Here is a 20,542-nt window from a genome sequence, read left to right as displayed (position 1 = left end):
CGGAAAGATTCACCTTTGTATTGAGGTGAACTTAGGACGGCATCATAACTGCTTTGCTATCAACGCGTTACCAAGCGATCCTGCGAGTGGCCTAGCTTTCAGACTCAAATAAAGGGATCAAAGCTGTTCGTAAAGCGAATAGTCTAGTTGGCCTTTTGGCCAACAGAAACTCGGCTGAGGGTGTCCCTAAAACTCCCTGAGAATTACGAGCGGTCTTTTGCCGCACCCCATTTGATGGGCCGGTCAGATTCCATACCAGATAATTGCTTGCAGTGGAATCCTTGTTGTCAAACTTGATATTCTTTTGCTAAGAAACAAGGTGTTAAGTTAATTACTCGATCTTCTTACAGGATACTTATGTGACGTGACTACCTACATACACGTATGTAGGTGGAGCGTTGGAAAAGTATCGTGGGTGTCTTTACTTAGTAGTTTCGTCCGTACAGACTGTCAAATTCGGACTATGGTCTTCTTTCTTTGTTAGAGAATTTGCTACTATGAAGTTCTAGCTCGAGGCGACTGCCATCTTTTGAATTGTTTATAATGATATCGTTCTACTCTATAGATTATGTATACTAGAGAATTCGGCATCCTTCCCTAACAACTTCCTATACCTTTCTAGCGGAGATAACACTCCCTTAGAACATCTAGGTCTTGAGAGAGACCTATAGCCATTAATCGTGTCAATCCCACCACCCGGTGGGCCACACTCGACCACAGCATTTATTTTACATGTTCTCATAATACCTAATTTGGCCATTGCGACCGGGCCGTAACTATCTGATATGACCAAAAAATGAGATTATCGCCTCTGTGGCGCAATGGTAGCGCGTACGACTCCTATACAAGATCACTGGTAATCGTGAAGTTCCAAGTTCGAGTCTTGGCTGAGGTGCTTTTTTTTTGCTTTCCTCTTTCCCCTTTTCTTCATTTCTCTCATCTACTTTCCTTTTTGTGGCCTAGACGATTTTAAGGAGATCCCCCCCTATGTAAGAAGGCTCTTTTAGGGACGGCCAAAAGCCGCAGATGGTAGGGCCGTCTAGCCTATTACCGGCCTTTCGCAAAAGACTGATATAGAGACCAAAATTCCGTTAGTTACTAACTACCTAGGTCCCGCTGATAATCCTTTTCCCTCTCTCTAGCCACTGGAGGGTTTACAACGTAGGTGTTCTATGTGTTGAACGGGATTTCGAGAGAAAGTCTCCTGACTGTACTCCGTATTAAAAGCTAGCTCTAGGTCCTTTACTATGTATATGGGGTAGAGGCCGTTATTTTAAAACCAATATAGGTCGAACTCAGATGTATACGTAGATAACAGCGACTACTAATGTGTTTAGAGCGCCTACACAAGAGCTTGGATGGCGTATTGGTCTACCGCCTATGGTAGTTCGGAAGACCGCTCACGATGATCAACTAACGTATTCCCCGGGCTATCTATTATTCTATGATCTAGTAGAAAGCTCTTATCTACGTTCAGGTTCCACCGGCAAAGTAAGGAGGTCGGTCGTCTAGTAGAGCCTTCAAGTCAGTGGATGCGAATTTTGGTAGTAGGATGAAATGCGCACACCTACCGAACGGTGGTGGCCTCTGGTGGAATTTAACATGTTATGTCGAAATGTCCGAGAGAAATGCATAGCCAGCTGCTTTGTTCACTCTGCTCTGACCGTGTTTCTGCAGCTAAATCTGTTAGGGGAGATTATACACGTAGTTTACAGGTAGTACCCAGGGTTTTCTACTCTCTACTGGATACATCTACATGAAGGTCGCATTGACTCACTTTCCTCTGATGCATTAACCGCCGATTATATTCGGCATCATATTACCGGATTTATGGAGCAGCCGGTTGGACTTCTTGGGATGACCGTCTTGTCTTTCTTGGCAAAGGTCTATGGTGCGGCGAAGCACAAGACTTTGGTAAGGTCATGGGGTCATACGTTGGACTTCATGGCTAATGTGCAATATTATCATCAGATTACTACGTAAACATAGTAGACTATTCTTTCTGGGGACTTCATCGCCCTTCAAGATTCCAATAGAATCTAGCTAGTTATGTCATGAAATCCTTGGCGAATATGCCTTGTTCTTAAGGCTAACATAACTGCTCAATCATGTATGGAGTTGCTTACCTAGTAGGTACTCTTGAGTGTTATCGTCACTAGTATTTAGAGGATCGACATATATATCGTAGATCGATGTAGATCAGGGTTCATGGAATCCCTCGAGTCCACACGTCATCACCGAAAAATGGGCCTCGCGCTTGTTCGAATGCGGCATCTTCACTCCACTTAGATCGTTCACTAGCGCCCATGGAGCTCTGAGTGGCTTCGGGACAGATCGATCTTCCCCATAAAAAATGTCAAAATTCCCCCAAAATTCCCCCCCAGCGATGATGCAATGGCTTTCCCAATCGACGTCACGGGGATGAAAGAAGCTTTCCGGACTTCCATTCCATATCCACACACTGATAGTTTTGTTCCCTGCGATTCCTCTTTCTTTTTCTTTCCCACTCCTGTTGTATCTGAATTTGTTGCAGTTCCTGAAATATGGCAACTGTGCAAATGACTCGTCAGCCCCGGCTGGCAGATGATGGTAAGACGATGCATCCCAATAATCTCCTGCGCTCGGATCGCTAACTTCACGTGAAATAGCCGCGACAGCTGCCCTATATGTGACAAAGCCTGAACGTAGGGCATCTCTCCGCGCCCCGACCGCAACCAACACCCAGCACTTCAGTGAGTATCATCCCTCGATACGATAGGCGAATAAAAGCTGACAATGCGCCTTGCGGCAGACACACGCGCGGTCGGTGGTACTCCAAAACTCAGCCACGCCTCCGCTGCCTCCGCTCTCGCGCACGCGAATCGCAAACCTGTCGAGGTATGGAGGCCGCCGGCTAGACAGCCTGCCGCTGAGAAGGCTGCATTATGCGTGAAGGATTACGCTCCGCCCAGCAACCCCAACCCACCACCCAGCACAGTGCAGAGGGACTGGGAGCCGCAATGCTCGCTGTTCGTGAAAAGAGAGCCTCTGTTTGCCAGGCCCCCACGTCAGCTGCCCACAGACGTGGCAGCTCAGTAACAGATGGTTACAACTATACCGCCGTCGGTGGTGACCCGAGGGACAAGGCGCTCAAGGCCGCGTCGGGCGCCTACACGCTCTCGCGTAAGAGAGCCGACTCGGCACCCAGTGAGCCAGGGGTTACCTCCGAATTACCATATGGCCGTCCAACCGATGGTGCGCGACAGGCTAGCCTGGAAGAGGACCCTCTTGACCACTTAGACCCTGCTATTGAAGCAAGCCGGATCCAACATGCGGCTAACACTAACCCGAAGCTGTATACTGCATCGCCACCTGTCCAAAGCGAAATCGAAGAACGAAACTACCGGAACTCGCAACGCGCTGCTGCCATCTCAATGGCAAAGGACATGTACAAAGTCACCAGCACCAAGAAGGAATCCGGCCAGTCGCCCGCCCTCATAGCAGCTCAAAAAGGACAGAGCCAACTGGGCTACCGTAAGACCGTATCAACCGCGGACGGGGCTGCGCTCCGGCGTGCGATCGCCCTACAAGAGGCAGCGCAAAAGCGAGCCGCCGAGAAGCTGGCGCTCATGCAGGATGAGCATGCTGACTACCAGCGATATTATGGCACTGCACCTCAGCCACAACGGTCACGCTTGACAACCCGCCGCAAGAGAACTTCAAGCGATGCGGATGCCTCTCAGACCGACGCGGAGCAGTCGCGGCAAATCCGGAGCCAGATGACCACCCTGCGGACCAAGTTGGATCAAGTAGATGAGCAAAAGACAAAGGATCGTGAATTGCTTATGCAGGCTGCCCGCCGCAATGTGGACCAAACCCTCCAGGACATGGAGGCACAAGTGTACGCTGACACCGGTCGCCCTCCGCCTTCTGTACAGAAGGAGTGGGATGAAGTTGCCCAGGAACGCGTGCGACGGGAGGCAGAGGTTTACGAAGACGCTACCACCCGAGGGAATCGAGTGAACATTGGCGGCCAAAAATACATGGACATGGCCGATATCGACGCCATCGCTCGATCGCGCCTCCAGCCTGCTCTAGATGAGGTTACCGAGGACGCTGAGCTACGGAGAGCCCATGATATCGAAACCCGTCTGGATGCTGAGGAGGAGCAGAGACATGCTGCCGTGGAGCGTCAACGTGAAGCTGAGGTGAAGGAGTTGGAGAAGCAAGAAAAAGGTTAGTTGCCCCGTCTTTCCCTCTCTCAATATATGTCTGACCAATGAATTAGATGCAAGCAAGCGCGACAAATCCGAGGGCAAGGTCCCCAAATTCTTCTTGTGGCGGAAGAAGGGTAAACGAGCTCGGGTTGAGAAACCTGAGACCGAAGAGGCTCAAGCTGTCCCACCTGTTTCCCAGGAACCTGTCCCCCAGGAACCTGTCTCCCAGGAACCTGTGTCCCAGGGAGCTGTGTCGCAGGGAGCTGTAGCAGAGCAGGCTCCGACTACAGCCGCAGACAGCAATATCTCGACCGTGACCATCCCCGAGCAAGCCTCTATTGAGACAGAGGACAATGTTTCAAGGGTCACCATTCCTGAGGAAACTTCCGTTGTAACAGAGACACCCGGTCCGGCGACCGTTGTTGAAGCCACCTCCTCGGTCCAGAGACTCAACCTTCAAAGCCCGACGAAAACGACGTGCCCGCTGCAGTCCCACGGCGGCCGACACGAAGCCAGACTGAGCCGCCCCAGATCGAGCAGCGAGACGCCGCCGCCTCAGGCCCAACAATTGTGCACTACTTCACGCCACCAGTCACAAGCCCGCGCGCCGACACCAAGCTCAAGAACTGGTTCCGCGATCGTCTCGTTCGCCGCTCCAGTGGCCCGGTCCCCATCTACCCACACCAGCCGGGCCCGGAGTCAAGCACAGACAACCAACCCGCCTTTCAAGGCGGCGCCACTCTAACCGGTCGTGACGAGCCGCGCCGTGCAGCACTTGGCTCGCACCCCCCCTGGCGTGGGTGAACCTGTCGTGACGCACAACAGATCTTCGAGCTACTACAGCAACGATCTGGATGTGACCAAGACTAAAAGTGCCGACTCTGTGCCAAACTCTACCAAGCAAAATGGCAATGGTAAGAAGAGGAACCGTCTGAGCAGGACGCTCCTCAGGGCCGTCTCGCGTAGTCCGGAGCAGTCGAACGATGACGACTCCCGTCATGATTCGGGAGTTCAATCTTCGTCTAAGGATGTCGGCGGTAATATCCAGAGTCTGCAGGAAAGTAGTATTGGGCAGAGTCTTCCTGTGCCGCCTACTATTGGCGAGACCGTGAACGGGAGAAGAGAATCGAGGTTCTCTGAGAATCTGTGATTCTCATATTGAATGTTGATGTGTATGTCTATTTGAAACGTTGACTTGATGTACGATTTTGTTATTTGGATCTTACGGGGTGATCTATTGGTGTTTTTGGGACTTGAAATCGGTCGATTCTGGGGGATATTGGGTTGGATTGTTTAGTTCTCTAGTAATTTTTGGTGCTTCGTATATAGGTACTTGATCTAATAACGATGTCTCTATGGAACCATCGCAGTCATTGGACGTGTCTTTCAAGGTGATCATCCATTCTTATCCAAACCAATAACCTCCGCCTCAAACTAAAGCGCTAATCAACCAAATCGAAGATCAGTGGCGAGCTCCATAGGAATGGATACCTAAGGGAGTTTTTAGAGACCGTCTCGACGATCGGTCTAGTCTGGATGTTGCCTACAGCACTTTGATCCTCTACCTTCACACTCCACTCATATCTATGTAGTAGTATATAAGGATACTGAACTAGTCGCTGATACAGTCTTACGTTTTTGGGGTGGTCTTTTTAGTGGTCTTTTTAGTGGTCCTTTAGATACACTTTTAGGTATTTCCTTGGATGTATACCTTTCTATAGAGTTTGTTCCCTTTACTAGTGTTGTAGCAAGAAGGATAATAAGAAGTAGCCGTCACACTAGACGCTACATTTAGGGAAGGCTGACGGTGTCACCAAGCCGTTCTTCCATCATTTTCAACGGTGTACCACGCTTGAACTGTTCATTGTTCATTTGAACTGTTCATATCTGCTCCATATTCAAAAAGCAATTTGATCGCTTTATCCGGTGCTTCGTAATGGACTGCCATATGCAGAGGTGTGTTACCCTTGAGTGTTTTTGCATTCGCATCGGCACCAGATTTCAATAATAGCTCTATGACTCGAATATTGGCGAGTGGACCTGCAACCGCTATATGGAGAGGTGTAATTCCATCCAAATCAGCTGCATTGACATCGGCTTTGTGGGAGAGATAAATCCCAGTAAGAGCTTCTCCCCGTCCATCAGCAGATGCTACGATGTGTATTGGTGTTCTCCCATCCTTATCTCGTGCATTGACATCCGCGCCACGATCAAGGAGTTTGGCTATCTCAGTGCATCGAGGGTCGTATTTGAACTTGCTAGTACCAATCGAATGTAATGGTGTTACGTCGTTATGGTTTCGAGAATTCGGATTGGCTCCGTATTCCAAAAGCAAGCCCACAGTATCCTGCTGCAACTAGGGATAATTGACCATGGCCGTATGTAGTGCTGTATTTGCTGCAGATCGACCGATCCTGTCGGGATTAGCACCGTATTCGAGAAGCACCTTCATTGTATCGTAGTAGCTGAAGGGTGTTTTGCTTCTCCTATGCAGAAATCGACCACGTCCCATCCACGGCCCTCGTTTATGGTAAGAATATTTACCTTTGTATCGGATGGTTTCAGTAAGAGCAGTGTCTCCACAAACACTTGTGCTGTTGACATCAACGCCGTAGTCAAGCATCAAGTTGACGATGGTAAAATATCCCTTCGATGCGGCAGCTTGGAGTGGATGGTGAACGAAATGCCCCTCATGATCCATTCGGGCGCCGTGGTCAAGAAGTAACTTCACGATTTCTTCATGGCCATTTCCAGCAGCGTCGGCAAGAGATGATCCAAAAAAGAATGACCAATCATCAGCTTTCCCACCTGCTTTCAGCAATATTCGGACTCTGGAGATATCTCCAGAGCTGGAGTACGATCTCAGAGATAGGTGACGTCTGCGTTTTCGGAGACACCAGTATGAAACCTGATAGAGAGCAGGGTGGGTTTCGAGGACTGAGGTGACATCTTCGACTTCTAGTTCTGCTAGAATAGCAAACAACAGTTCGTTTGAAAGTGAAAGAAGTGAAATTGACATTTTGTTAGAGGGTGATGGTAAAGGAGAGAAAGAGTTACTGACAGGGAAGGGTCTAAAGAGCAAAGTTATCTAGGTAGTGGCCTCCAAGCAATTACCAAATACGGCAACGGAGAGACTGTAGCATCCACGGTAGTACCCGTATGCCATGAATACATACATGCGTATGTACCCAGGTATACTCTTAAAATATTTCTTAAAAAGACTTCCAAAAAGACACCCAAAAAGACATCCAAATATCTCGAGGTCATTGTGAGCTATATTCCTACATTGTCAAGGGCATAGTATATATGTAAGCACCCATTGGTGCCCAGGTGATGCCAGCACGACACACATACACTTAGCAGAAGTGCTTCGCCATTGGCTGCAACCCAGTGTTTTCGGGTTGTATATACTCTAGGCCATGGAATTGTATCAAAGTATTGTCACCTCTGGATTGCCGTATCTGGCAACGGACGCTCGAAAGCGACGTCGGAGTATGCTGACACATAGCTAGTGAGAATTGCTCTTAGTACATACCTAGGTACCTACCTTCATATGTAGGTAGGTACGCACAGATTATTACATTAGCTTATTAAAGTGAGAGATGGAAACCTTTAAACTCACATGACATCTATCGAGATCCATATACTATATACTACTACCTCACTTCCTTTTCATTTCTCATTTCTTCCCTTTTCTTCTTCTTCCTCCTCTTCTTCTTCTTCTTCTTCTTCTTCTTCTTCTTCTTCTTCTTGACTTTCTCTTTTTTTTCGTTTCTTTCTGTTTCTTCACTTTCTTTCCTTCTTTCCCTCTTGCCTTTCGAAATGGCGAAAACATCTATCTTTTCATTGCCAAACGAATTGGTATGCCAAATTGCATCAGGCATGTGTGTTCCAGACATCATCTCTTTCATCCAATGTTGCCGCAGTTTGTGTCTGCCTCTTCTTTGGCACTGCCAGCACCAGCGAAAGAAACGGGAGCTCCAAGATGCTCTAACAGCGTGCATCAGAACTAATAATGTGGATGGGACCCGGCTTCTACTTGAGATCAATGCAGATATTGAATGTGTGCCCACAGATTCAACGCCGTTCAATCGCGCACCAGGGCACTATTGGGATGATGGCCCCTTGTACTGGGCTGTTAGAGGTGGTCATCATGAGATAGTGGAGGCTCTTTCGGAACATCTCACTCAAATGAAGGTTGAGATCCCAAATCTCGAGGTCAATCACGTTAGAGATGCACTACGGTATGCTGCTGAAGGTGGCTATTATGCCATGACTAAAGTGCTACTTGACCTTGACTCTAACAACGTACGAACGACTGAACATTACAACGTGGCTTTATATTCCGCATTAAAGAGGGAATATCGGGGATATATGCTCGACAGAAACTGCTGCACTTGCTCGACGCACCACATCTGCTCTGGACAGGGTCAGAAAGCACAACCGGACTAATACGCTACTGTGAAGCTTCTGCTCGACTCTGGCGCCACCCTCGACTGGCCCGAGTATGACTTTGCGCAACTAGGTGGGCCGCTAGAAACTGCAATGCGCACATGCACCCCGATCTCCGACGGAACTGTGAAGCTGCTTGTTGAGCGCGGTGCAAATGTGAGCGCCAAGAACGTGCTCCATGTGCTCACAGTTACATCGAATCGATGTACAATCCCTCGTGGAGAAATAGCAAAGTTTCTCCTCGATCATGGCGCAGATCTTAGCTCCCGGGATCACTATGGTCGGTCCGTTCTTCTCAAAGCTAACAAGAAAGACCTCATACAACTGTTCATTAATCGTGGACTCAGCCCGAACGACGTGGATAAAGGTGGTCAAACCCTGCTGAATACACTGGCAACCAAAGAGGCGTCTGAAACGACGGTTGAATTGATGAAGGTGCTGTTGGACCTTGGTGCTAATGTGAATTGCCGATCTCCTTCTGGACCAACTCCATTACTATCAGTCCTCTCATATAGACGAAAACAATGTGAATACGACTCAGACGGGTACGAGATCGACGGACACGACCAGCATGGAGACACAGTTACACCCGAACCCGAAAGCCTCGATGATGAAACCTACTTTGCCTTCGTCCACAAAACAGCAAAGCTTCTCTTGAGCCGTGGAGCAGATGTAAGGGTCCGGGATGGCAAGGATCAGACCGTTCTTTACAGAACCGATAACAAATCTCTCGTGGAACTCATTCTCGCGTATGGGGCCGAGGTGAATGTGGTGGATATCTATGGTCAGACACCGCTGCACGCCATGACATACAGAGCATTCAGAGGCGACGGTTGGAACAATCGAAATGTTATTGAAGCATAGAGCAGATACCTCTGCCAAGAATGCTGACGACAACACACCTCTCCATCTGGCGGTACTGACATCGGCATGGCAAGTAGTCAAGTTGCTTCTTGATTAGGGAGCGGATCGGGATAGCCGCAATTCGGACGGGAAGACTCCAGTGGATCTTTTGGAGCATCGCCGGCGTCATCGAGAGCACTTCCTAGTTGACAAGCACTGGAGAGATAGCATGGGGGATAGAGTGATAACTTACAGAAGGCAAGGCTGGCGTGGAGGACGATTGTTAGACTTGCGGCTCTGAGTTAGAGGCGTTCAGCAATAAAGCGTGGGAATCCCTGCACCATCCGGGCCCTTTTTCCTACTTCATGTTTAATACCCAAAGTGCAGGAAACCAGCCCTAAGAAGGTCTTACACACTAGTAAGGCATACGTCTCCCTTCCTTCTACGTCAATAGCCAATCAAAATGTTGCAGTATCTATTTCAGTCGTGTTGGTTATTGATATCATCAAGACATATGAAGCCGACACACTTTATTACCCACTTGGCTATTGAATTTTGCTGTCACGGACAACGACGAAGCTACTCTTAGGCAGACTAGTCGAATGAAAGGACTTAGTAGGACCTTGTATCTCCGAGATAAGTCTAGCATTAATTTCGCAGAGGCTGATTCTCCATGAGAACTAATAAAACCTTGCTTTTGGTGTTCCCGCTCCTAGGCCCTGAAACGATTCAACACGTAAGTTCCTAGGACCTGAACTAGACCGATAGGAATCCGTAGACTTTTGAATCCTTTATCTGGTTCCGTTCATGGGTGCAATGATATGGATATGCCGTGAAATACATCCCACTCATATAGACTTATATTTTTTTTCGCGTTCATGCCATCTAGACTATCGCATATGTATTCCTAGGTACTGTCAACCTTATTGTAGATATGAACAGTCGTATGGTGATAATCAAACTCCAGGGACGAGAACCTGTGACCAGCCAAGAAGAGTTAGTCGCGACCAGCCCTTACGAGAGCCATATCTAGTAGACTGCACTCAACAGTTAATGGAGATGCGATACAGATGGAGAAAACACTGTTTGGATTGACTGTCTCCCACGGGGAGAGGAGGAAGAGCAGGGAGGAGAGAGAGCTATCAAACTAGTGGGTTCTATCACATAGTTCTAAAGAGCAAAGTTACCTACATATGTAGGTGGTGGCCTCCAAGCAATTACCAAATACGGCAGCGGAGGTGACGGTAGCATCCACGGTACTCGTGTCTCATGAATATAGGTACATACTATCCAAAAAGACACCCAAAAAGAACTTCGGAATATCGCAGCGCAGGGTATATATGTAGGTACAGAATATCGACCTCATTGGTGCCGGCACGACACACGTAGAGTGGTCCGCCATTGGCCGCAAGCCAGTGTTTCCACGTTTTATATACTCTAGACCAGATAATTGCATCAAAGTCTTGTCAGGTCTGAATTACCGTATCTGGCGATGGACGTTTGAAAGCGATGTCGGAGTAGGCTAGAGCATAATGCTGCTCTCAGTACATGCGTACTGATCATTTGTGACATTGACATTCAGAATTTGTTGAAGTGAATGGATGCAAGGGAGACAGACGCTGGAAATAGAACATTACGTGACTCAACTAGCTAATAAATGTAGTATGTACATCTCCAGATATATATAAAGCTGGTGGCCTTCACTTTCGTCGCCCTTTCCCTTTTTCTTCACTTCGCTTTCTTCCCTGTCTTCCCTTTCTTCTTTTTCTTCACTTGTCTTTCTCTCTTTGACTTCTTTTGTTTCTCTTTATTTCCTCCTTTTCCTCTTGACATTTCAAAATGGCGAAAACATCTATCTTTTCATTGCCAAACGAATTAGTATACCAAATGGCATAGGGCATATATATTCCCGAACCATCTCTTTCATTCAATACGTCTACCTCTTCTTTGGCACTGCTAGCACGAGCGAAAGAAACGGGACCTGTAAGGAGTTCTAACAGTGTGTATCCAATATGATAATGCGGATTGGACCCGGCTCCTATCTTCATCTATTTCACTCCAAGATGGCTTATCCGGGATCGCCACTTCCTCTCTTCCCAATCCTCCTCTGTCGCCTAGGAAGTGACGACGCCATCTTCGTGAATCCGAAGATTCAGAAGCTGATATGATGATCGAGCAATACCTCAACTCCACCGACCCATACCGCACCATTCGCATCCCGAATCCTCCACCCTATCCGTTCGTCCTCGGGCTCATGTCTGATCTTGGCAGACGGATACAACCCAGCCATGAAATTTTAGGGACTCTTCAGCTGCACGGGTTCCGTCCCACAGTTTCAGTTCGAGGAATATACTGAACGCGCGCCCACAACCCAACTAAAATCAACGCCGTTCGATCGCGCACCGAGGCACTATTGGAGTGGCACACACTTGTACTGGGCTGTTAGAGGTGGCGGTCATGGGAGGGTAGAGAGCTTTTCGGAACATCTTACTCAAACCAAGGTAACTGGATGACTGTATCTGGAAACGGACATTCGAAAGCGATGTCAGAATAGGCTAGAGCATACCGCAAATACTTGTGGAAATAGAAGAAATACCGTTATATGACCTCACCTGACGTCTTTCGTTTAAATCCAATCCATAAATATACTCGTGCCGGCTATGTATGTTGACCTTCACTAGTCTCTTCATTTCTTTCACCTCTTTCACTTCCCACACTTCTTTCTCTTCCAAAGCTATCAGTTGAAGCGACTTTTCGACATGGCAGAAACGTCTCTCTTTTCATTGCCAAATGAGTTGATATGGCAAATTGCCTCAGGCATATCCGTACGCGACATCATCTGTCTTCTGGAATGCTACCACAATCTGTTTCATTCCCTTTTATGGCACTGTCGTCATCAACGAGAGGATTGGGAGCTCCATGAAGGTCTAACGGAGTGTGTCAAAGCTGGCGATATGCATGGAACCCGGCTCCTGCTTTCAATAAATGCAGACATCGAACGCGTTAAGGATAACCTCCAAAATCAAACAAAGATGCCACGAGACGGTTATCGCGAACCTGGATATTACTGGAGTAGCTCAAGCTTGTACTGGGCCGTTCAGAGTGGGAATGAGGAGATAGTGGAGGTCCTTCTCGCACACCTCAACAAAACGAAGATAGAGATTCCAAATATTAAGGTGGAACCTCTTGAACGTGCACTGCATTATGCTGCTCGAAGTGGCTATTTTTCTATTATGAAAGTGCTGCTTGACCTTGACTCTGGCACCGGTCGACCATCAAATTATGATAGGATTTTATCTTCTGCGCTAGGAGAGGAAGCTTATTGGTACAAAGAGAGAGATTGCTCTTGCAGAAAGCAATATGTCGACTCTGGATCCGGAAAGAAACTAGTAACGGACCATTTTGCTACGGTGAAGCTACTACTGGATCTTGGTGCCCACGCCAACTATACCAAGTCTTTTTCTCCTGACTCAGAGCACAAACCGATATTACTTGCACTGTTCAAGTGTAGTTCCATCTCCAACGGCATTGTGAAGCTGCTTGTCGAACGTGGCGCAAGCGTGGACAGCGAAGAAGTGTTCCACGGGTTCATAGAAACCTCCAACCAATGTACGTTCTCCAATGAAGAAACAGCAAAGCTTTTTTTCGACCATGGAGCAAGTTTGAGAGTGTGGGATTACATCGGTAAGACTGTACTAAACAGGAACAACAAAAAGGCCTTGATAGAACTGCTCGTTGCTTGCAGCCCCGCCCCAGGCAAAGTCGATGGCTGGGGTCGAGAACCACTGGATGCTTTAGTGGCCAAAAGGAACTCCACAGGTAGGGCTGAATTGTTGAGGCAGCTGTTAGACCTTGATGCCCATATAACATACCCAATTACCGCTGGGCCAGCCCCACTTCAATCGGTCGTCTCGGATGATACAGAGTCATATGGATGCGATCCAGATGTAGCTCATGAACCTTGCTTTTCATTCATTTACAACACGGTCAAGCATCTTTTGAGCTACGGAGCATATGGGACCACCGGGGACAGCGAGGGACAGACACCCCTTCACAAAACCGACAACAAGCGTCTCATGGAGCTTCTCCTCGCCTATGGAGAGAAAGTCAACACGGTGGACTCCTATGGTCAAACACCGCTGCATGCCATGACATACGGAGCATCAAAAGCAATGGTTGAACCAATCAAGTTGCTTTTAAAACATGGAGCAGATATCGCTGCAAAGAACGCCGATGACAACACACCTCTCCACCTGGCAGTGCTGACATCGGACTGGGAAGTGGTCAAGTTGCTTATTGACCACGGGTCGGATCGAAATGCCCGCAATTCCGAAGGGGAGACCCCAATGGATCTTTTGTCACGTCGTCGAAGTAGTCGGGAGCAGTTTTCCTTTAACAGAAGTAAAAAGGGAGATTTGATGGCTTTCAGAGTCCAAAAGCTCATAGATGTGTATTGGCGCGGGTGGGAGTATTTTTGGACTCCTCCACCTTTTTATCATCAGTATTAGACCAAGCAGTACATGGGTAAATTTATTCAGTTCTACCGTGCATTATCCAGTATAAAATGTAAATGCAATGCCCCGGTCGAAAGCCGGCCATTCCCCCCGCATCTTCACGGCCCTGTAATGAAACCCTGGGAAATTGCCTAATCGGACTTTAAATCTCCAAAACATCCACCAATCCCAGCAGAGTACGGGGTATCACTATAGCGAGGACCGAAGCATTCACCCATTATAACAAGTCATATTCCAAGATAGGTACCTGCACAGCGTCCAACAATGCGTTTTTTCGCACTTCTCCCGGTCCTCCTCGGACTCATTTGCAGCCACTTTGTCTCTGCGACAGATAATGGCAAGACTACAGATGTGACATGGGATAAATACAGCCTCTCTGTCAAAGGAGAGAGAGTATATGTGTTTTCGGGTGAATTCCATTACCAGCGACTCCCCGTGCCGGAGCTATGGCTCGACGTGTTTCAGAAGTTACGGGCAAATGGCTTTAATGCAATTTCTAGTGAGTGTGACTTGACAAACCCTCCGGGCTTCAATAGGACTCATTCCGATCAGTCTATTTCTTCTGGAGTTTCCACTCCGCTTCCGAAGACACTTTCGACTTCAAGAACGGCGCCCATGACGTCCAACGTGTTTTCGATTATGCCAAGCAGGCCGGTCTGTATGTGATCGCGCGCGCAGGTCCTTACTGCAATGCCGAGACCTCTGCTGGTGGGCTCGCATTATGGGCATCCAATGGCCAAATGGGCAGCACGCGCACCAGCGCAAGCTCCTACTATAATCGATGGTATCCATGGATCCAGGAGATCGGAAAGATCATCGCCGCCAACCAAATCACAAATGGTGGTCCGGTCATTCTCAATCAGCACGAGAATGAGTTGCAGGAGACAACTCACAGTGCTGATAACACGGTTGTCAAGTACATGGAACAAATCAAAGCCGCCTTTAGCGATGCCGGCATCGTCGTCCCGAGCACACATAACGAAAAGGGAATGCGCTCGATGAGCTGGTCGACCGACTACCAGGATGTGGGTGGTGCCGTCAACATCTATGGTCTGGATTCCTATCCTGGTGGTCTATCCTGCACCAACCCGAACACTGGGTTCAATCTCGTCCGCACTTATTACCAGTGGTTCCAGAATTACTCGAGTTCTCAGCCTGAGTACCTGCCAGAATTCGAGGGCGGTTGGTTCTCCGCCTGGGGTGGGAGTTTCTACGATCAATGCTCTACCGAGCTTTCGCCTGAATTCGCCGACGTCTACTATAAGAATAACATCGGCTCCAGAGTCACATTGCACAATATCTATATGGTGATGGGGGCAACTTCTTGGGGACAAAGTGCTGCTCCGGTTGTTTACACTTCGTACGACTACTCTGCGCCCATGCGAGAGACTCGTGAGATTCGGGACAAGCTCAAGCAGACCAAGTTGATTGGTCTGTTTACTCGCGTGTCGTCCGGTCTTCTCCAAACGCAGATGGAAGGGAATGGAACTGGCTACACCAGCGATGCTAGTATCTATACGTGGGCGTTGCGGAACCCAGAAACCCATGCCGGCTTCTATGTTCTCGCGCACTCTACGAGCTCGTCTCGTGCTGTGACTACTACTTCACTTAACGTCAACACTTCGGCTGGTATGTGCCCTTGTATAGGAGGAAAGAATTGCACTAACTTGGATTTTACACAATAGGAGCCCTCACAATCCCAAATATTGAACTGGCCGGTCGGCAGAGCAAGATTATAGTCACTGACTACCAAATCGGGGATGGCTCGAGCTTGCTCTATTCATCCGCCGAGGTTTTGACCTACGCCACCCTCGACGTAGATGTCATTGTTTTCTATCTGAATATCGGACAGAAAGGAGAGTTTGTCTTCAAAGATGCACCGACCCATCTGACCTTCAAAACGTACGGCAATTCGAAAGTGAACTCCGCCGAATGGGATCACGGCATCAAGTACACATACACTCAGGGAGATGGCAGCACTGTGCTGAAATTCTCGCACGGCGTGCTAGTCTACCTTCTCGATAAAGAGACGGCGTGGAACTTCTTTGCGGTGCCGACTACTTCCAATCCGCGGGTAACTCCCAGTGAGCAGATCCTTGCCCTTGGGCCATATCTCGTTCGCACAGCAAGTGTCAGCGGGCACACAGTCAGTCTTGTTGGTGACAACGCAAACGCGACATCTCTTGAGTAAGTGCAATGCTTGCCCTCAAATTAGTTGTTAGCTAATATATATCCAGGGTCTACACGGGAAACCCAAAGGTTACCAAGATCAAGTGGAATGGGAAGGAGATCTCAACCAAGAAGACACCCTATGGCAGCTTAATCGGGTCAGCCCCAGGAGCCGAACATGCCAAGATATCACTGCCAACCCTGAAATCATGGAAAGCACAAGATACACTTCCAGAGATTAAGCCAGACTATGACGATTCTCGTTGGACAGTCTGCAACAAAACAACCTCAGTCAATTCCGTAGCGCCACTAACACTTCCCGTGCTCTACTCTGGCGACTACGGCTACCATGCCGGAACGAAGATCTACCGCGGACGCTTCGACGGCGTGACCGCAACAGGCGCAAATATCACCGTCCAAAATGGCGTCGCCGCCGGCTGGGCCGCCTGGCTAAACGGAGTCTACGTCGGTGGAGCCATTGGCGATCCCGACCTAGCCGCGACATCAGCCGAGCTCGAATTCACCAGCTCTACCTTGCGCAAGAAAGACAATGTCCTAACCGTCGTCATGGATTACACAGGCCACGACCAAGCAAACGTGAAACCGAACGGGTCGCAAAACCCACGCGGAATACTAGGCGCTACGCTTCTTGGCGGCGATTTCACCTCCTGGCGCATCCAAGGCAACGCAGGCGGCGAAGCCAACATCGATCCCGTCCGGGGACCCATGAACGAAGGAGGTCTCTACGGCGAGCGTCTTGGCTGGCATCTCCCGGGATACAAAGCGTCCAAGACGGCGACATCAGAAAGTCCGCTGGACGGCGTATCTGGTGCAGCAGGCCGCTTCTACACGACCACCTTCAAGCTCGATCTAGACTCCGACCTGGACGTTCCGATTGGTCTGCAGCTCGGGGCATCTGCTGACGCCCCCGCAGTGGTCCAGATCTTCATGAATGGGTACCAGTTCGGTCATTACCTGCCGCATATCGGGCCTCAGACTAGGTTCCCTTTCCCGCCGGGCGTGATTAATAACCGTGGGGAGAATACGTTGGCGATTAGTCTGTGGGCGCTGACGGAGCAGGGGGCGAGATTGAGTCAGGTGGATCTGGTTGCATATGGGGCTTATCGTACTGGATTCAATTTCAATCACGATTGGTCATACCTGCAGCCACAGTGGGAGAACAACCGGGGACAGTATGTTTAGGTAAAGTGTTGATGTTGACATAGTGAATTGATCGTTGGAGATGTTCCCGGTCTAGATCTAAGGAAGTTCTTTGTTTAGCTTGGTACCTGTTTCATCATCTCTACATATCTCCATGGCCCTCAGATCATACCATAAACAAACTAAAACCCCCGTCTCTGCTATATATAGTCAACTCTTTCAAGACACACAAACCAATAAACATTGAATCCCATACATGCAACCAATGACAATGCAATAAGTACGGAGTAAAAAACAAAAAGTTCATTGTCCAGGCGACTATCGGCCAAAACGCGATGTCTGCCCAACGTCCGCGTCCACCGCCATTTGTACTTCTCCACATGTTTAAACACGTTTAAACACGTTCCTCCTCCTCATCTCGACGGATTTCCTATATTCCATATTCTCTAATTCCTAATTCACCATGTCGCGCCATAACAGCGTGGATCTAGACTCACCCGACCGGCCCTTCGACAACATCATCAATTTCCGCGATGTCGGCCGGTCGGTTAATCAATTTTGTCGCAAAGAGTGAGTTACGCGTCTCGATGTTCAAGTCTAAATACAAAACTAACAATTTAACATAGAATACTGAAAGAAGGGGTCTTCTTTCGCAGCGCGAGGGTAATTCCAACCCCGCTAAATGACTGCATTGATGCGTTGTCAGACGGAAGAAATGAAAACTGATTCGAAATAACAGCTCGACGACGCATCAGAACGAGATAAACGCCGTCTAGCAGAAGAACTACACATTCACACCGTCATCGATCTTCGTTCGCAGTATGTCAAAGACTGCAAAAGCACCAGAAAGCAGAAACTAACCAAAAACAGAACAGAACACCAAATGGGCACGCGAAAACGTCGAGGCGAAATCGCCAAATCAGAATCAGAATCAGAATCAGAATCAAATCCAACAGAAAAATCACCAGATCCAATCCCATCAAATCCAGACGAACATCTCCTCCACATCCCCGGCTCGAACCGAGCTCTAATAAGCCTAACAGGCAAAGGCTTCGAACGCGCCTTATTATCCAAGCTGGACTGGTTTACATATCTGTACCGCACCCCCTTCACACAAACCTAGTACCGTTCTAATAATCTAATAACAATAGAAAAACAATCGGGCTCGTAACAACAGGCTACCGCAGCGACGCCGTGCGTCTCAGTCTGCGGCTCGGTAATGCAACCGCGCGGCCTGACGGGTCTAGCGCAAGACACGCTCGATTCCAGCATGGCGGAGATCCGCGCTGTATTTGAAATCCTGGCGTGCGAGGAATCGTATCCCACGCTTGTGCACTGCACGCAGGGGAAGGACCGGACGGGATTGGTTGTTTTGCTTATGTTGTTGCTTGTTGGGGTGTGCCGACTGAGGCGATTGTTGATGATTATGGTCGTTCGGAGCTGGAGCTTGTGTCGGAGTTTGAGGAGCGGATGGAGGAGATTAGGGCTATTGGGCTTGGGGAGGATTATACGCGTTGTCCGCCTGGTTTTGTGGATGAGACGACGACGTATCTTGAGATGAGGTATGGGGGTGTTAGGGGGTATTTGGAGAGGGTTGGAGTTGGGTTTGAGATGCAGGAGAGGATTCGGGGGAAGTTTTTGGTTTGATTTCTTGGGGGTTTGGGATTTTGGGGTTATGGATTTCTGTATTTGATATGGGATATGTAGATATGATAATGACCTTGGCATTGGGGGGTCTAGCGTTTCTTGTTATATGAGCATTTGGATGCGAGATAATAAATGGTGGGGGATTGGATGTTCGATGTCTAGTAAACAGATTGAGAAAAGACTAGGAAAGATCTAAAATGTTGATTGAATTGCTATAAGAAGTAAATATGTAAATATGTATCCCAAAAACGTATTGATCTAACAGTGTATGCCCAACTTCCCAATAACACCATATATGTGAGTATCCATGACAGGTATCAAGAAACCATTAACAAAAGCAGAGTATCGAGAGACATCGTGCACGTCGTATAAGTAAATACAGGAATATATAGAATCACATCAAAGGGAATTAGACACGCTGGCCACGGTAAAAGCCGGTGCTCGGGCCCATCGAGTCATGAGTCAGCGGCTCTTCGATGGAGACATTCTCTTCACGGCCTCCCTGGGTCATTAGGTACTTCTCACCCTGGGGCACGTGGTTGCGGGTGCGCACGGAAGGCAATAGATCGACGACGAAGGAGAGAACGTAGCCAGTGAAGACGAAGGAAATCGTCCACTCGAGAACAGCACCGGGGTTTTGCTTAGACGATTGCTTGCTGCCAATGCAGACACCGAAGCCGATGGCGAGCGCGAGCTCGATAATAACGAAGGCAAGCTTGATAAAAAAACTGACGAGCAAGACGCGGTGCTCGCGACGGTAGAAGATTCCGATGCGAAGGTACTCGATGCAAACCAAAATGGCACTAATCACGTATCCAGCACTGGAGAGGTGATCGATTGGTCAGTTGGCTGTTGGCTGCATATTTCCAGGAGTGGAAATGACTTACATGAACAGGGCGATGAAACCATCGTGCATTTTCGGGTGGCGGAGGGTATCAAAGACAGCGAGTAGGATCAGACCGGCAGCACCGGCGATCGCAAAGAAGATGGAAAGAATAGCGCATGTCTTGTCCAATCTACCCTTGTTCGAGGCCAATTGGTTGGAGTGTCGAAGCCATCGCTCGGAAAGGAATGCTAAATCGAGAAAAACGACGGTAACTACGCTGCCTCCGACGAACAGCGGCTTCAAGTGTTGTGCTCCGACATCTGAAATATACCTGTAACAGTCCTGTTAGCGTATGGATGATTAGACGGGCTAATGGTGGAGAAGAAGACATACGCAATGGTCTGCCCGTTGTCCATACTAGGGTAGTGCGGTCTCCCCTCGTTGACCCAGGTGACCAGCATGGCAATCAACATTGCTAAAACCACGTTAGCTGCAGCCCAGAACATAATATCCAGTTCCATGCAGGGATGCCTTACCAACCCACATGCAGGCTGATATCAACGGAAACATCCAAAATGATATAATCCACATCTTTGCGACTTTTGAGTTGTACTGGTTGTACTTCGAGACCGATCTTGATGAAACGAAGGTATGTTTGTATAATCCGCTAAAAGCTCAAATCAACGAGAGTGGAGGATTGAAAGCACAATGCGAGCCTATAGGATCCTGTCAGT

The 20,542-nt window shown here is 48.5% G+C and overlaps 7 protein-coding genes across 7 annotated transcripts; 5 read left to right on the top strand and 2 right to left on the bottom strand.

Annotated features, from left to right (window-relative positions):
• Positions 1-2,543: 2,543 nt before the first annotated feature.
• Positions 2,544-5,346, top strand: N7519_001876 (uncharacterized protein; the record flags this gene model as incomplete). Its single annotated transcript, XM_057288654.1, has 7 exons — positions 2,544-2,589; positions 2,649-2,732; positions 2,792-3,008; positions 3,071-4,215; positions 4,268-4,603; positions 4,642-4,996; positions 5,040-5,346. 7 exons carry the CDS (start codon positions 2,544-2,546, stop codon positions 5,344-5,346), a joined length of 2,490 nt encoding a protein of 829 aa, XP_057149856.1.
• Positions 5,347-6,057: 711 nt separating this feature from the next.
• N7519_001875 (ankyrin repeat domain-containing protein) lies at positions 6,058-7,215 on the bottom strand (the record flags this gene model as incomplete). The annotated part of the gene is given in 2 exon segments (XM_057288653.1): positions 6,058-6,552; positions 6,568-7,215. 2 exon segments carry the CDS (start codon positions 7,213-7,215, stop codon positions 6,058-6,060), a joined length of 1,143 nt encoding a protein of 380 aa, XP_057149855.1.
• Positions 7,216-8,018: 803 nt separating this feature from the next.
• N7519_001874 (uncharacterized protein) lies at positions 8,019-9,512 on the top strand (the record flags this gene model as incomplete). Its single annotated transcript, XM_057288652.1, has 3 exons — positions 8,019-8,440; positions 8,553-8,625; positions 8,664-9,512. 3 exons carry the CDS (start codon positions 8,019-8,021, stop codon positions 9,510-9,512), a joined length of 1,344 nt encoding a protein of 447 aa, XP_057149854.1.
• Positions 9,513-12,523: 3,011 nt separating this feature from the next.
• N7519_001873 (ankyrin repeat domain-containing protein) lies at positions 12,524-13,999 on the top strand (the record flags this gene model as incomplete). The annotated part of the gene is made up of 1 exon (XM_057288651.1): positions 12,524-13,999. The coding sequence occupies one exon, from the start codon at positions 12,524-12,526 to the stop codon at positions 13,997-13,999; it is 1,476 nt and encodes a 491-aa protein (XP_057149853.1).
• A 270-nt stretch (positions 14,000-14,269) lies between these two features.
• On the top strand, positions 14,270-17,377 carry N7519_001872 (glycoside hydrolase family 35 protein; the record flags this gene model as incomplete). The annotated part of the gene is made up of 4 exons (XM_057288650.1): positions 14,270-14,504; positions 14,558-15,634; positions 15,691-16,192; positions 16,243-17,377. The coding sequence occupies 4 exons, from the start codon at positions 14,270-14,272 to the stop codon at positions 17,375-17,377; spliced, it is 2,949 nt and encodes a 982-aa protein (XP_057149852.1).
• Positions 17,378-17,798: 421 nt separating this feature from the next.
• N7519_001871 (tyrosine-protein phosphatase) lies at positions 17,799-18,982 on the top strand (the record flags this gene model as incomplete). The annotated part of the gene is made up of 6 exons (XM_057288649.1): positions 17,799-17,905; positions 17,962-17,998; positions 18,075-18,154; positions 18,206-18,430; positions 18,487-18,623; positions 18,681-18,982. The coding sequence occupies 6 exons, from the start codon at positions 17,799-17,801 to the stop codon at positions 18,980-18,982; spliced, it is 888 nt and encodes a 295-aa protein (XP_057149851.1).
• Positions 18,983-19,391: 409 nt separating this feature from the next.
• Positions 19,392-20,399, bottom strand: N7519_001870 (Frag1/DRAM/Sfk1 family protein; the record flags this gene model as incomplete). The annotated part of the gene is made up of 4 exons (XM_057288648.1): positions 19,392-19,803; positions 19,870-20,139; positions 20,202-20,283; positions 20,345-20,399. 4 exons carry the CDS (start codon positions 20,397-20,399, stop codon positions 19,392-19,394), a joined length of 819 nt encoding a protein of 272 aa, XP_057149850.1.
• Positions 20,400-20,542: the final 143 nt, after the last annotated feature.

Source organism: Penicillium mononematosum, assembly GCF_028829835.1.
Source record: "Penicillium mononematosum strain IBT 11891 chromosome Unknown utg000002l:1.0-8112719.0:1.0-8118358.0, whole genome shotgun sequence".
Lineage (NCBI taxonomy): Eukaryota > Fungi > Ascomycota > Eurotiomycetes > Eurotiales > Aspergillaceae > Penicillium > Penicillium mononematosum.
This window is presented reverse-complemented; position numbering and strand designations above follow the sequence as displayed.